The 14,988-nt window shown below is 39.8% G+C and overlaps 1 protein-coding gene across 2 annotated transcripts in view; it reads left to right on the top strand.

Moving 5' to 3' along the window:
• tagapb (T cell activation RhoGTPase activating protein b) overlaps positions 1-12,944 on the top strand; it is a 47,199-nt gene extending 34,255 nt beyond the window's left edge. For both annotated transcript variants that reach the window (XM_057822013.1, XM_057822014.1), the window contains 6 exons: positions 7-152; positions 1,787-1,948; positions 5,406-5,515; positions 5,722-5,908; positions 5,989-6,070; positions 9,500-12,944. In XM_057822013.1, the coding sequence (XP_057677996.1) occupies positions 7-152; positions 1,787-1,948; positions 5,406-5,515; positions 5,722-5,908; positions 5,989-6,070; positions 9,500-10,599 (1,787 nt within the window). In that variant the 3' untranslated portion in view covers positions 10,600-12,944. The remainder of the gene's footprint in view (positions 1-6; positions 153-1,786; positions 1,949-5,405; positions 5,516-5,721; positions 5,909-5,988; positions 6,071-9,499) is intronic.
• The last annotated feature ends 2,044 nt before the right edge of the window (positions 12,945-14,988 follow it).

Raw genomic sequence — 14,988 nt, 5'->3', positions numbered from 1 at the left:
CGACAGAAAGTAAGTGGAACTTAGTGAGGAAGCTGAGGAAGGGCTCGAGTTTTATCAGCAAAGCAGCTTCATCAGACGCAAAAAGTCAGCTTTTTGGACGGCCCCTTTGCCATGTGTGCCCAGATGACAACTCGCTTCCTAAACCCATCACAGTAAGCTGTTCATCTGACTTTAACCTACAATATGTACTGTTTACATTGAGATTTAGATTTTGGCTCTACATTTTTTACAGTTTGGTTTGAATTCATGATATTTTGGACAGAAAAAGAGAAATGTTTAATAGCTTACTGCACTCTAAAGTACAGTTGTCTGATAATGACATTTTAACAAATAATCGATATCCCGATATTGTCCAACGCCAAAAATCCGATACTGATGTATGCGGTCGTGGACTTAATATATTATGGCTACTTGTATTGTGATGCCCCACTTGATGCTTTAATAATGATAAATGTAACAACTTCAAGGTTTTCCAAATAAACACTCTGTGAGAAATAAGAACAACTTCAACTGTAATTATGGAAAAAGTGCAGTTATTGCACCATTACATTTACTGTTGAAATTAAAATACTAGGGTAAACATTAGTTTGTGGATCAAGTACAAATGAAAGTACAAAGTGCCAATAAGACGCTTATTCTGTCCTCAATGTGTGTGTGGGTACACAAATCGACAGATAGCGAACAAATCAGGCTCTAGTCAGACACTGGAGTAAAGTTGAAATAGCTGAAAGAGCACTGATGCTTTTTTGTAAAACTAAAAACGACAAAACATTGTGTCAATAATATAAGGTAAGGTCAGAAATAAAGCAAAGCATACACTATGTGTCAAAAATAATATAACCACATTCAGGATCTTTTACATCCACGCAAAAGTGAGATAATTTGCCGGATGACACAAAATGACATCTGTCATAAGTATTCATTAATGCTCATGACAGTGTCATGTCTTAACTATGATTGTCTAATGACAGTCTGATGGCGCCACTGTCAAATAAAGTCTTACTAAATATCATAACTAGCAATTCATGAAACAACTGGAACAGTAAATGAAAAAATAATTAGCACAGAACATGAAATTTGATTGTTATTTACATCTGTAGTGCTGCAATGCATGCTAGGAGGCATGTTGGATGACAACAGTGTTGACAGCAAGTGGCAGCAGAGGTTGACTGTCTCCCCCAAGGGAGCAGTGAGGCCAAATGAAGCTTCTTAAAGCAATGATAAAGCAATGACGCTTTGCAGCTAATTGGTTCACAGCGTCATAGTGGTTCATTTGGTCTTATGCCAGTCTTATGATGCCACTGTCAAATAAAGTGTTATCCGTTAATATCTTTTGGTGTAAATATCCCACAATACAGTGAGGAAAGCTGTGGCTTATAGTCCACTGCGATTTATCTATGAACAAATGCCGTTTTCATGCCAAATTTGGTGTGTGGCGGCTTATACTCAGGTGCGCCTTATAGTGCGAAAATTACTGTACTGAATATCTACACATCGGCAAAGTTCAGAATCAGTCTGCCTTTCTATTCAATCAAATTCACCAAATCATATTATACTACTTGTGTAAATAAAGTCCCATGTTTGTAAGAGTAGTAAAATCAAACAAGGCATCAAGATTTTATTTATACCCTTCCAGATTTGTTTCGAGCAAAAAACAACAACCTCTCTTTCCAATTAAATGCATTCATTGTCCTGGTTTCCTAATTAGCACAAGAAACATTTGAGTGCATATTGTTTGGTACACATTATACACCACTGTTAATCTAACATTGATTCCTCTGGCCAGGAGATACTGGTGTTGCTGAGGAAAAGGGGGCCGTCAACAGAGGGAGTGTTTCGGAAACCATGTAACAACAAAAACATGAGGGACGTCAGGGAGAGGCTCAACAGCGGCCTGGAAGTGGACCTGGAGGCGCAGCCTGTTGCTTTGCTGGTCGGGCTGCTCAAAGTACGGACCTCTTCCGATTTCACTGCATTAATATGTGACACTGGAATGCTAATGAAACGGCCAATGGGTTATAACTATTATTCTTCAGAACCGGTAGAGGAGAGAAATAATAGTGTGCTTGGATTATACTCAAAAAGTGTGAAATTCAATTTTGTCTTGCTGCATCACCAAAAATATTTTACTTGTAGGTAGGTAGGGCTGCAAATAACATTTTATAAATAATTGATTAAGCAACGATTAATTGGATAAATATCACTTTTTTCAATTACCTTCACAATTTAACTTGAAGTTGTTTTAGGCATGTTCTAAGTAACAACTAAAACAAAACGGAAGCCTATTTCCTTCAAAAATAATATTTTATTGCAGCTTCTTGACTTAACTGTAGTCTACAAATGTAGTGTTATAAGTATATAAAACTTGTTAAAGTTTTTAATAAAGGTTCTGCGTATAAAACATTAAAAAAAATTATCAGTACACAGATCAGACAAAAGTCCTGTTCATTCAAACGAAAAAAAGTTCTGCTGATTGACATTTTTTTTTCTTGTGGGCAAAGCACTGACATAAATTGTGTCAATGATGTATTTATTTTCTTTGAACAAACTAAGCAACAAAATCGAATAAAGAGGAGGAAGACTGTAATGAATCAGTTTTCTTTATCGAACAGTTGTTCATAAATACAATCCAAATCCAAAGCACACTCTCTTGTATGACAATTTACAGTTCCAATGGGAGTTTTGAAAGGAGACTCTTAAGCTGAATGGGTTTATGTGTGTGGTTTCTCGGTAAAAAGAAGTAAGACAATTTTACCATCTAACTCAAGTGCTAATATGTTTCTCCAAAACACAATACAAACAGACACTTAAGACACTGATTATCATAACCGCTAACTATCTTAGCGCTCCATGCTAAATAGTAACGTCGCATCAACAAAAAAATACAAAACAGTACAATTGCCTATCTACTCACCTCTGATGGAGACACACTGGATCTAATATCACAAAAGACAAACTAACTCTCGACACTTTGTAATACAGTATTATTAATTCAGCAACCCAACCTGAGTGAAGCAGTGAACTCTCTCTCTCTTGCTCTATTCACTTGCGTGCGTTCGCAGCCACACATTACACACAAACAGGAACCCAAACGGGATTGCTCATGGCTGCTGGCAATCAAATCAAATTTGTATATCAAATTCGTTGGCAACTAATTTATTAATCGATTTTAATTGATTTAATTGATTAGTTGTTGCAGCCTTACTTTTAGGCTACATTATAGTTATCTAATATACTACTTTTTATTGGCATATGGCCTGGCAATGCACTGTTTTGTGTGTAAAATTCAATTAAACCACTGTAAAACCAGTTTATTAGTTAGATTACAATATGTTCCGATATGTTTTTTACCTTATCATTGTGTTTTAAATATTCATTGTATCATTGTGTTAATATGAGAGGTGGGACTCCTATAAAAATATTATTCTGATTTGGCTTTGTAATTAATCTCGATTAATCGTAGTTACAGTTGGGCAAATAAGTATTTAGTCAACCACTAATTGTGCAAGTTCTCCCACTTGAAAATATTAGAGAGGCCTGTAATTGTCAACATGGGTAAACCTCAACCATAAGGGATATAATGTGGAAAAAAAAAAACAGAAAATCACATTGTTTGATTTTTAAAGAATTGATTTGCAAATCATGGTGGAAAATAAGTATTTGGTCAATACCAAAAGTTCATCTCAATACTTTGTTACGTACCCTTTGTTGGCAATAACGGAGGCCAAACGTTTTCTGTAACTCTTCACAAGCTTTTCACACACTGTTGCTGGTATTTTGGCCCATTCCTCCATGCAGATCTCCTCTAGAGCAGTGATGTTTTGGGGCTGTCGTTGGGCAACACGGACTTTTAACTCCCTCCACAGATTTTCTATGAGGTTGAGATCTGGAGACTGGCTAGGCCACTCCAGGACCTTGAAATTCTTCTTCCAAAGCCAATTCTTTGTTGTCCTGGCTGTGTGTTTGGGATCATCATCATGCTGAAAGACCCAGCCACGTCTCATCTTCAATGCCCTTGCTGATGGAAGGAGATTTTCTCTTAAAATCTCTCGATACATGGCCCCACTCATTCTTTCCTTTACACAGATCAGTCGTCCTGGTCCCTTCGCAGAAAAACAGCCCCAAAGCATGATGTTTCCACCCCCATGCTTCACAGGGGGTATGGGGTTCTTCCGATGCAATTCAGTATTCTTTCTCCTCTAAACACGAGAACCTGTGTTTCTACCAAAAAGTTCTATTTTGGTTTCATCTGACCATAACACATTCTCCCAGTCCTCTTCTGGATCATCCAAATGCTCTCTAGCGAACCGCAGAAGGGCCTTGACGTGTACTTTCTTCAGCAGGGGGACACATCTGACAGTGCAGGATTTGAGTCCCTGGCGGCGCATTGTGTTACTGATAGTAGCCTTTGTTACTGTGGTCCCAGCGTTCTGTAGGTAATTCACTAGGTGCCCCCGTGTGGTTCTGGGATTTTTGCTCACCGTTCTTGTCATCATTTTGACGCCAAGGGGTGAGACCTTGCATGGAGCCCCAGATCGAGGGAGATTATCAGTGGTCTTGTATGTCTTCCATTTTCTAATAATTGCTCTCACAGTTGATTTCTTTACACCAAGTGTTTTACCTATTGCAGATTCAGTCTTCCCAGCCTGGTGCAGGTTTTCAATTTTGTCTCTGGTGTCCTTCGACCGCTCTTTGGTCTTGGCCATAGTGGAGTTTGGAGTGTGACTGACGGAGTTTGTGGACAGGTGTCTTTTATACCGATAATGAGTTAAAACAGGTGCCATTAATACAGGTAACGTGTGGAGCCTTGCTAAACCTCGTTAGAAGAAGTTAGACCTCTTTGACGGCCAGAAATCTTGCTTGTTTGTAGGTGAGCAAATACTTATTTTCCACTCTAATTTGGAAATAAATTCTCTGAAAATCAAACAATGCGATTTTCTGTTTTTTTTTCCACATTTTGTCTCCAATGGTTGAGGTTTACCCATGATGACAATTACAGGCCTCGCTAATCTTTTCAAGTAGGACAACTTGCACAATGGTGGTTGACTAAATACTTATTTGCCCCACGTAAATGACGTAACAATATGTTACATAAGCAAGTTTTTAAAAGGATTTCAATGTATGGTTGAATCAAATAATATACTGATGTAAAATATGTTATGAATGATAAATCGTGTTCCCATCAGCGCAAAGTTCTCCACGCTTATTATTATTATTATTATTTTTTTTTTTTACAATCCGTACCTCACGTGTTCACATTATAATAATATAAAATTTCTTTTGAAATGTCAAGGCTTTAACATGTAATTTTCTCTCCATGAAACCATTTTTCCATAATAACGTGCTGCTGGCTGTGACCACTTTGTGAAATCTCAAGTCTAAATTCTGTCTTTTATTACCTTTAGAGTTTTCTCAAAGAACTTCCTGAGAGTCTCCTGATGTGTGCACTTTACAACGAGTGGATAAATGCGCTCCAGAGGGAAGACAGCCAGCAGAAAGAGCAAGAGCTCAAAAGGTGGGCAAGTCTCAGCTTATACTGTGATTACAATTTTAGAGATCACATTTGTTTGTAAAAAAAAACATGCAATTTGCTGATGTTTGTTTATATATAGTGTGTTTTAAGAAATGGTTTCCAACCAGCTAGACTCTGACAACTTCCCTTTTTCTAAATATGAAAAAAGGCACCAAGTCCAAAACGTTGTTCCTGTTTTCTCCTAACAGAGTGGTGGACAAGCTACCTGGGCCCAACAAACTCCTCCTGCAGCACCTTGCCTGTGTCCTCTATCATGTCCTTGAGAATGCCCACCAAAACAAAATGGATGCCTACAATTTGGCGGTTTGCACCGCCCCGACCTTGCTGCAGATGGAGGTCACGCCACTTGAAGAGCAGAAGGAGGCGATGAAAAATGTAACTAGATATATTTTGTAATGTCCAGCTGTGTGGTTCCGAAAACTTTGACATCTTGTGATATATATTGTATGGTACAGGTCACAGAGCTCACGCAATTCCTGATTGAACACTTTGAGATTCTTGGAGAGAATATCCCACATCTCCTGGACACAGATGAAGGTGCGCTAATAATCATTTCTTATAAAAATGGAGTTCAACTGCTAACAAGAAGGTCTTACCATAAATTTGCTAAGCTTGTGAACTGGCGAAGAATAACATGCTAATTTAGCTCATACTCGCCCCTGGAAGACAAAAACACCCTCTTTTTATGGGTATTTTTCCTCAGACAAGACAGATAATTTTTTTAATATCAGAAGATCATGGCTTAAAGGTCTGTGATCATTGTTAATGATATGTTGCTTATGCACTTATGTGCTTTATTAGTCCCCAAAAGCTCAAACAAATAATTTGAGTCATTTTTACATTCTGTTGTTGTCTGAGCCGATTTTAATAAGCCAAAATAACGAGAAGTAGACATGTCTTTGTAACTTAGTATACTGTAGGTAGTCCCGGGGTCATGACATACTCAAGTTACTGTGCATGTTTTCGACTTTACGACGCTGTCCACCTTCTTCTTCTTTTTTTATTTTATTTTTTTTACTTTATTAATATGCCGTGTTCTGTCCTCACTAAACGTGGCATTGTTCAGCTTGACAGACAGCAAACAAGGCAATTGTGGTTTTTGAAGCTTGTATAGCTGAAACTCACACACAGTGGGGCAAATAAGTATTTAGTCAACCACCAATTGTGCAAGTTCTCCTACTTGAAAAGCTTAGAGATGCCTGTAATTGTCAACATGGGTAAACCTAAACCATGAGAGACAGAATGTGGGGAAAAAAAGAAAATCACATTGTTTGATTTTTAGAGAATTTATTTCCAAATTAGAGTGGAAAATAAGTATTTGGTCACCTACAAACAAGCAAGATTACTGGCTGTCAAGGAAGTCTAACTTCTTCTAACGAGGCTCCACTCGTTACCTGTATTACTGGCACCTGTATTAACTCATTATCGGTATAAAAGACACCTGTCCACAAGGTCACACTCAGTCACACTCCAAGGTCAGTCACACTCCAAACTCCGCTATGGCCAAGACCAAAGAGCTGTCGAAGGACACCAGAGACAAAATTGTAGACCTGCACCAGGCTGGGAAGACTGAATCAGTAATAGGTAAAACGCTTGGTATAAAAAAATCAACTGTGGTAGCAGTTGTTAGAAATAGGAAGACATACAAGACCACTGATAATCTTCCTCGATCTGGGGCTCCATGCAAGATCTCACCCCGTGGCGTCAAAATGATAACAAGAACGGTGAGCAAAAATCCCAGAACAACACGGGGGCACGTAGTGAATGACCTACAGAGAGCTGGGACCACAGTAACCAAGGCTACTATCAGTAACACAATGCGCCGCCAGGGACTCAAATCCTGCACTGCCAGACGTGTCCCCCTGCTGAAGGTAGTACACGTCCAGGCCCGCCTGCGGTTCGCTAGAGAGCATTTGGATGATCCAGAAGAGGACTGGGAGAATGTGTTATGGTCAGATGAAACCAAAATAGAACTTTTTGGTAGAAACACAGGTTCTCGTGTTTGGAGGAGAAAGAATACTGAATTGCATCTGAAAAACACCATACCCACTGTGAAGCATGGGGGTGAAAACATCCTACTTTGGGGCTGTTTTTCTGCAAAGGGACCTGGACAACTGATCTGTGTAAAGGAAAGAATGAATGGGGCCATGTATCGAGAGATTTTGAGTGAAAATCTCCTTCCATCAACAAGGGCATTGAAGATGAGACGTGGATGAGTCTTACAGCATGACAATGATCCCAAACACTCAGTCAGGGCAACAAAGGAGTGGCTTCGTAAGAAGCGTTTCAAGGTCCTGGAGTGGCCTAGCCAGTCTCCAGATCTCAACCCCATAGAAAATCTGTGGAGGGAGTTGAAAGTCCTGTTGCCCAACGACAACCCCAAAACATCTCTGCTCTAGAGGAGATCTGCATGGAGGAATGAGCCAAAATACCAGCAACAGTGTGTGAAAAGCTTGTAAAGAGTTACAGAAAACATTTGGCCTCCATTATTGCCAACAAAGGGTACATAACAAAGTATTGAGATGAACTTTTGGTATTGAGCAAAAACTTATTTCCCCCATGATTTGCAAGTAAATTCTTTAAAAATCAAACAATGTGATTTTCTCGGGGTGTCCCATATTTTGTCTCTCTAATATTTTCAAGTGCGAGAACTTGGACAATTAGTAGTTGACTAAATACTTATAAATACTTATTTGCCCCACTGCATTTACACTTATGTTCAAAACGACGCACTTTTAACAATAAAACACTTGACGCAAAACAATTGGTGTTCAGACATACATCTACTCTGATCAATATGTAAATTTAGTGGATTAAATTAGTCTAAAATGCTACGAATGCTAATGTGTTTACAATTCTCATCGCAAATCACTCATACTTAACTCCACAAACTGTAGCTCTAAATTTAATTACAAATGCATACACATATATTGGCTGAAACAACTTACAGGCTTATGTGGGCCAAACCAGAGCGCAGCTGTCCTTTATCCATGTCAGACGAGTCTGGTCCCCAGTCATACAAGGCGACATGACAGCCAGCCCCAATGCTGCCAGAGCAGTGTATCCTCCATCATTAAACACATACAATACAGTGAACCTTCGCTAATTCGTGCTTCAAACTTTGGGCCCTCAGTTCATGGCTGATTTTTTTCTCAATTAGAAAATAAATAAACAAATACAGATGAGCTGTCCCGATCCGATCGCGTAGTCTCACTCTCCCTCCTGCTGGTTTTCTTAGTCAGGCAGTGCGCTGGAGTTGCTTATTAAAGTTAACGGTATTTGACAGATGTTAAGGCTTGCTAGAGACACTTACTTCAAAGCGCCACATGCGTCAGTCATCGCTTAGCTTGTTAAACAGTTGCTGTGGCAACTCATTGTGTGTAAGTGAACAGCTTGAATGCATTTGAGTGGACTCATTCAATGAAGCATTTAATAAAGACAAACATTTTTCTACTTTATTCTTGTTTATAAATAAATCGGTGGGACAGTGACATGTTTAAAATTATTCATCATCATAATTATTACATTTGAAGTGCTTAAAAACCATTTATTAATATAGATATATCCATAAAAGTTTTTTTTAATTATACTTTGGAGGAAAAAAGTGAAAAAACATGTCTTATATGTATCTCTTTCCAATGCTAAATCTGAATAAATACATTGAGAACACACACACACACACACAAAAATTTAGGGTGGGGGGGTGCTACTTCGCGGTTTTACACTTATTGTGGCGGCTTCTGGTTCCCATTAAGCGCAAAAAACGAGGTATCACTCTAATTTTGGGACTTTTTGTTGAGTTATTTTGACAATTAGGGGTACTTAAAGTGTTAATTCCAATTTACGCGGAAATTTGGGTTATGACCCCAGCGTAGGAATGGAACTCGTTCGTAACCCGGGGACTACCTGTACAAGAATCTCATTTTGTTACTTTGTACATAAAGTTAATGGAGTCTCTCTTTACAGATTCTGTGTCCTCTCAGCTTCACGACTCAGCATACGACAGCACCGATCCAGAGGGGGATGGCGAGGCCGGGGGAAGCGGGTCGTCTCCATCCCTCAGTCTCAGCGTCACTGTTTCGACATGTTCGTCCGATGCCATCTTCAATGTCAAGCCCGCCTTCAACCGCCGCTGCTCAGAGCCCACCATCCTGCCCTCGGTGGATTCGTTCAATCTTTGCGGCTATTCCAGGAGTCATGAAGACTGCTCCATTGAGGACTTTGCAGAGCAACCTTTGAAAAAGCCAATCTCGCAAGATTCTTTCTGGCAGACGAGGCAAAGAGGAGCCCAGCGATCTGTTTTGTGCTCTAACATTGACTCTCTTAGCTACACCCAGAATCAAATCATGGGCTGCTCTAGCTCATCCCTCGAGAGTGCCGCCTCCAACCAATCTGAGGGCTCGGTCTTTACCAACTCTCCGGCAAGCTCGCCACCCTGTCCCAAGAAAACGAGCCATGGCATCCCAACCTCTTCGAGGCCTCACGACGACTCGTCTGTGATTAATGCGGATGAGATGAAGCGTTCAAACTCGTTGAGAGCAGCCTGTAAGGTCCTAATGCGTACACGGAGTTTAGGAGGCTTTGGGCGGACAAGCTTGAAGAAAGAGCAGCGAAAAGAAAATTCCTCCACTTGTGAAACGCTTCAGGAGGACTCTCAAAGCGAAGCGCTCGCTCCTGCTGAACCCAAGCGCCGGCCACTGTCAGCTGTTGAGGTGTTCAGGCAGGTAGACAGTAAGCTTCCCTGCAATCCGCCTCCGTATGAGCAGGCGGTACACACCGTGCCTCTTGTCCCTGAGTACTCTTCCATGACTGTTTATGATGCCATAGCTCTCGAGAGAAGATCCCGCCCTTCATCTTTGATTTATTCTTTACCGCCAAGCTACGTCGACAACTGTTGCATTGAAAGTTGCACACAAGAGGCGCAAAATGAACGTGAGACACTGAACTTCCGGCACAGGACCATGTCAGAGTCCGTGTCCACGATAGGTCATCGGGAGGCGATATCACGAAGCTGCAGCCAGTCTGTGTTTGAGGAATTTCCCTACGCTAAAGAATCCTATGTTTGACTGAGGATATTCTACTACTCAATCTTTGTCTTCAGAGCACAAACCCCATAACTGTAGGGCCATTATTCACTGTGTGTGTTCCACTTTTGGCAGGAATTTAATTTCCTGCCATTAATTGTGCCTTAGCAGAACAATGTGGCACCAATTACTCCCCCATGGTTCAGTCCTTTTGGTCTGTGATGTAACTCTGATGGCCTCATTACAAAGGGACTGTGTTTCTTGGCAGCTGCCATTAAATACGAAGTTTTTGTTTTCTGTGCCTCCGGTGAAGCTCTGTTGGAGGAGGTGGTGTTCATACAATGCAATCTGTTAATTGCCCTCTTGATTTCAAGCTATATACTATACTGTATGTATAGCACATATGTATAGTTCGTGTACATACGTGCAAGGGTGTAGGTTTGCATAGGGACAGTCGGGACATAACACTACCAACTTTTCAGGATGCTCAAATTGTATCCACCAACTTTTAAGCAACCTTATATGCATGATATAATGAGTTCAGTTCAGTGGTTCTTAACTTTGCTAAAGGCACCGAACCCCATGAGTTTCACACGTGGATTCACAGAACCCTTCGAAATTAGATTAATAAAGCATATTACAATTTTTTCCAAATTTAAAACCAATATATCTAAGCTATCAAGCTAATAATTTAACAAATTTCCATTCAAAACTCTTCTCATTTTGACAGCATGTTTTATACACAAGTAAAAATTTGAGACCATGCTGCCCATTGCTCTGTTGTATTCCCTCATACCAAGTGTGAGTCAACCTTCCACTGAGCAAACCTGTTGCTCTTCCCATCAGATAGAGGACTAGCAGTTAAAAGAAATGGAATAAACCTTTAAATTGGGAGCAAAACAGTCCAAAACCTGGTCAAAAAATCCGCTTTGCTTGGATTTGATCAGCATCCGAAAATAGGGCTCTGCGTTTCTTTCCCTCTGCCGAACCCCTTAGACTTACTAACTGAACCCCTGGGGTTCGATCAAACCCAGGTTAAGAACCACTGGTTCAGTTAAATAGGTCAATCAGATTGTCTTCCCATATGTTGCAAATATATAATTGACCCTAGCATTATTAAGTGAACTATTTGCATTATGTTCAAACAAACATTTACCCCTTTTCACTTGCTGAATATGCCGATCTATTTTTTCCCCCTCAAACGCACATTTGCCTTGGCCCACCCCTGACACACACACACGTTCACACTCACATCGCCCCAAAAGATTCATTCCACCTGCTCCACCCCTTTAAAAGAGGAGGAATATTAGAAGGTTTTTTTTTTTTCGGCCAGCAGCAGCCACTCCAATTTAAAAAGACACCAATATTGTGGAGGTGGAGAGCACACCACAAATTTTGCTACTGAAAGTCCGACCTGCATCAGAGTTAGCATTACTTTAAACCGTGTAAACTTGTTAACCTGCAAAATCCGAGTAGGAAGCTGCTTAGAGAGAAGTGTCCATCTGTTTGTGTAGTGTACTCAGCTGGAAAGAGAGAGGGGTGCTGCATAACCACATATGTTGCTCACACAACACAACATATACACAACATAATCATAATTAGCTACGTACATTAGAAAAAAAGTTTTGGGGGGATGCAGCGAGTTACCCACACTAGTGTTGTGATCGACTGGTCGATCGTGATCGATGTAATGAGCACCTCTGATTTAGCATATCAATTAATTAGATTTATAGGCATGACATGAGAAATGTAGCCCTGAACCCCGTTCCCGCAATCTGTTTGGTCTTATTAATGTCCCATCCCGAGCAAAAAGTGTACATGGAGGTTATGCTTTTATATCGTCGCTACCAATGTTGAGGCAAAACCTACGCCCTTGCATACGTGTCATTCCAGAGTAGTACGATTATAGAGTACATGTACATGTATAAATGCATTTTAGTGTACACTGTCAAATGAAGCTATTAACGTATGTTTATTTTGCTGTAATATTTAATGCAGTACAGTGCAAAAGTCTTTGGGTATCTCAAGCTGTGTTGTTTGAATTAGAGGGATTTTTATTAAGTAAATTGCACTTTTGTGTGTTCATTTTTTAACTAATAACTAAATGTGTCAGTCAGTCCATCTTTTTAAAAAGTATATTCATGTATGTGACAAATAAGTGCATTGAGCAGTAGTATCACAAAATGTTTTTCAGTTTAATGTAGTATTGAAGTCACAAATGATCATACTGTGTCTATGGTTATGTTCATAGTGCTACGCAACACTATAAGAAGGGCCTTGGACTTTTGCACTCTACTACTGTGTATAGCAGTACAGTAGTATGTGTTGTTCTTGATTTTTGTAATGACCTTCTTATGCCACTACATTAAATCACTTTGAGAGATTAACATTTTTTTCATTTGCATTTGTTAACTGAAAAAGTCACAGTGCAGGTTTCAGCAGCTGTAAGTGGATCAAAATATAAGAATACTTAATTTTAACATTGCAAAACTAAAGCTATGATCAAAATATTCGTTGTGCTTGTTATGCAATAAAGTGACTGTCATTTAGAGAACATGGCGTACTGACAGACATGCTCAAAAAGAGGAAACCAGATACAATCAAATGGACGGATTTGGTTTTTCTCTGAATTGTTGTTTCTTCCTATACCCTGAACTTGTCTTCCTTCCTTGTTTGATAACAAGTTGCTTTCATTCAAGACAAGTTCATGATGTTAGGTTTTCGATGAACTGATATGGAAACGGATTTTACAGTTGTGTTCAAAATTATTCAACCCTCTGAGTTTTTGACATTTATTTTTCATCTTGTTTATAATCACATTAAATAATGACATGTCAAATAGACAATTACAACTGAAATAAGAAAAATATTTTTGGAATATTCCAATTTATGGCCTTTCTGTGATTACTTCATTGACAAAATTAATCAACCCTTTAGGTATGTATAACTTTAGTACTTAGTACAACATCACACAACACAGGTATTTTTGCCCATTCCTAATAGGCAAAGGCCTCCAGTTCATTAACGTTTTTGGGCTTGCGTGCTGCAACTGCCTTCTTCAAGTACCACCAGAGAGTTTCAAAGGGATTTAAGTCTTGTGATTGCAATAGCCACTCCAGAATCTCCCAGCACCTCTTTTGCAACCAAGATTTGGTAGATGTTGAGGTATGCTTAGGATCATTGTCCTGTTGGAAGGTCCAACCTCACCCAAACCTCAGCTTTGTCAATGACTGCATGACATTTGCATCCAAGATCTCCTGGTATTGAACTGAATTCATAATACCTTGCACATGCTAAAGATTCCCTGTACCTGAAGAAGCAAAACAACCCCAGAGGATGACTGACCCCCCACCGTGCTTCACAGTAGATAGGGTGTTCTTGTCTTTAAAGGCATCATTCTTTCTCCTCCACACGTACCGTTGATCCATTGGCCCGAAAAATTCCAGTTTGATCTCATCACTCCAGAGAACGCTATCCCCAAACCTTTGTGGTTTGTCCACGTTTTTTGGCATTCTTCTTGTGCTTTGGAGTCAGCAGGGGGGTGCACCCGGGAGTTCTTGCATGGAAGCCATCATTTCGCAGTGTGCGTCTTGTTGTCTGGGATGAAACCTGAATACTTTCCTTTGACATGTCCAGTCGTAGTTCCTCAGCTGTCACCCAGGGATTTTTATCCACCTTTCGATTTAGGTACTGCACATCAGTTGCAGAGAGTAACCTCTTTCTATCACGCCCAGGTAGCGTTTCCACTGTGCCTTTAGCTTTAAACTTGCAGACTATGCTCTCAATTGTGTCAGTTTAAATTTTTTATTATTTTGTTATCTTTTATATCCATATCCTTGCTTATGAAGTGAAATGACCACCTCTCTGTACTTTTTTTCACCATTCCTTGGACTTCACCATGTTGTAAAGATGTCATTAACTGCCAGAAGGAGCCATGTGTAACAGTCCTTTTAAATCTGCTTAAATTCGGCTCATTAGGGTTCCTTTCACATCTACAGATGTTTTCATCAGCTGTTTGACAACACCTGATGGAAACCTTTGTTCTTAAGAGTGGTTGACTTGTGGGGGTTGGATAATTTTGTCAGTGAGGTAAAAACAGAAAGGCTATTAATTGGAATATTCGCAAAAAATATTTAGTTATTTCAGTTGTATTTGTCTATTTGACATGTCATTAATTGATGTGATTATAAACAAGATGAAAAACGAATGTAGAACTTGCAAAAACACTCATCCACCGTGGGGGTTGAATAACTTTATTTCTAAGCATTAGATAGTCTTCAACACCAGTGGCGCCACCAGGGGGTGGCCAGGGGTGGCCACGGCCACCCCTATAAATTGGTTGGCCACCCCACTGGCCACCCCGCTTGCCAGTATATCGTTAGATTGTTGTAGCATCAGTTATGTATTTCTTCCCAAATTAATGCATTTATT

This window comes from Corythoichthys intestinalis, chromosome 19 (genome assembly GCF_030265065.1).
Source record: "Corythoichthys intestinalis isolate RoL2023-P3 chromosome 19, ASM3026506v1, whole genome shotgun sequence".
In the NCBI taxonomy this organism is placed as follows: domain Eukaryota; kingdom Metazoa; phylum Chordata; class Actinopteri; order Syngnathiformes; family Syngnathidae; genus Corythoichthys; species Corythoichthys intestinalis.
Note: the sequence above shows the minus strand (reverse complement) of the source record. Positions and strands in the feature narration are given on the sequence as shown.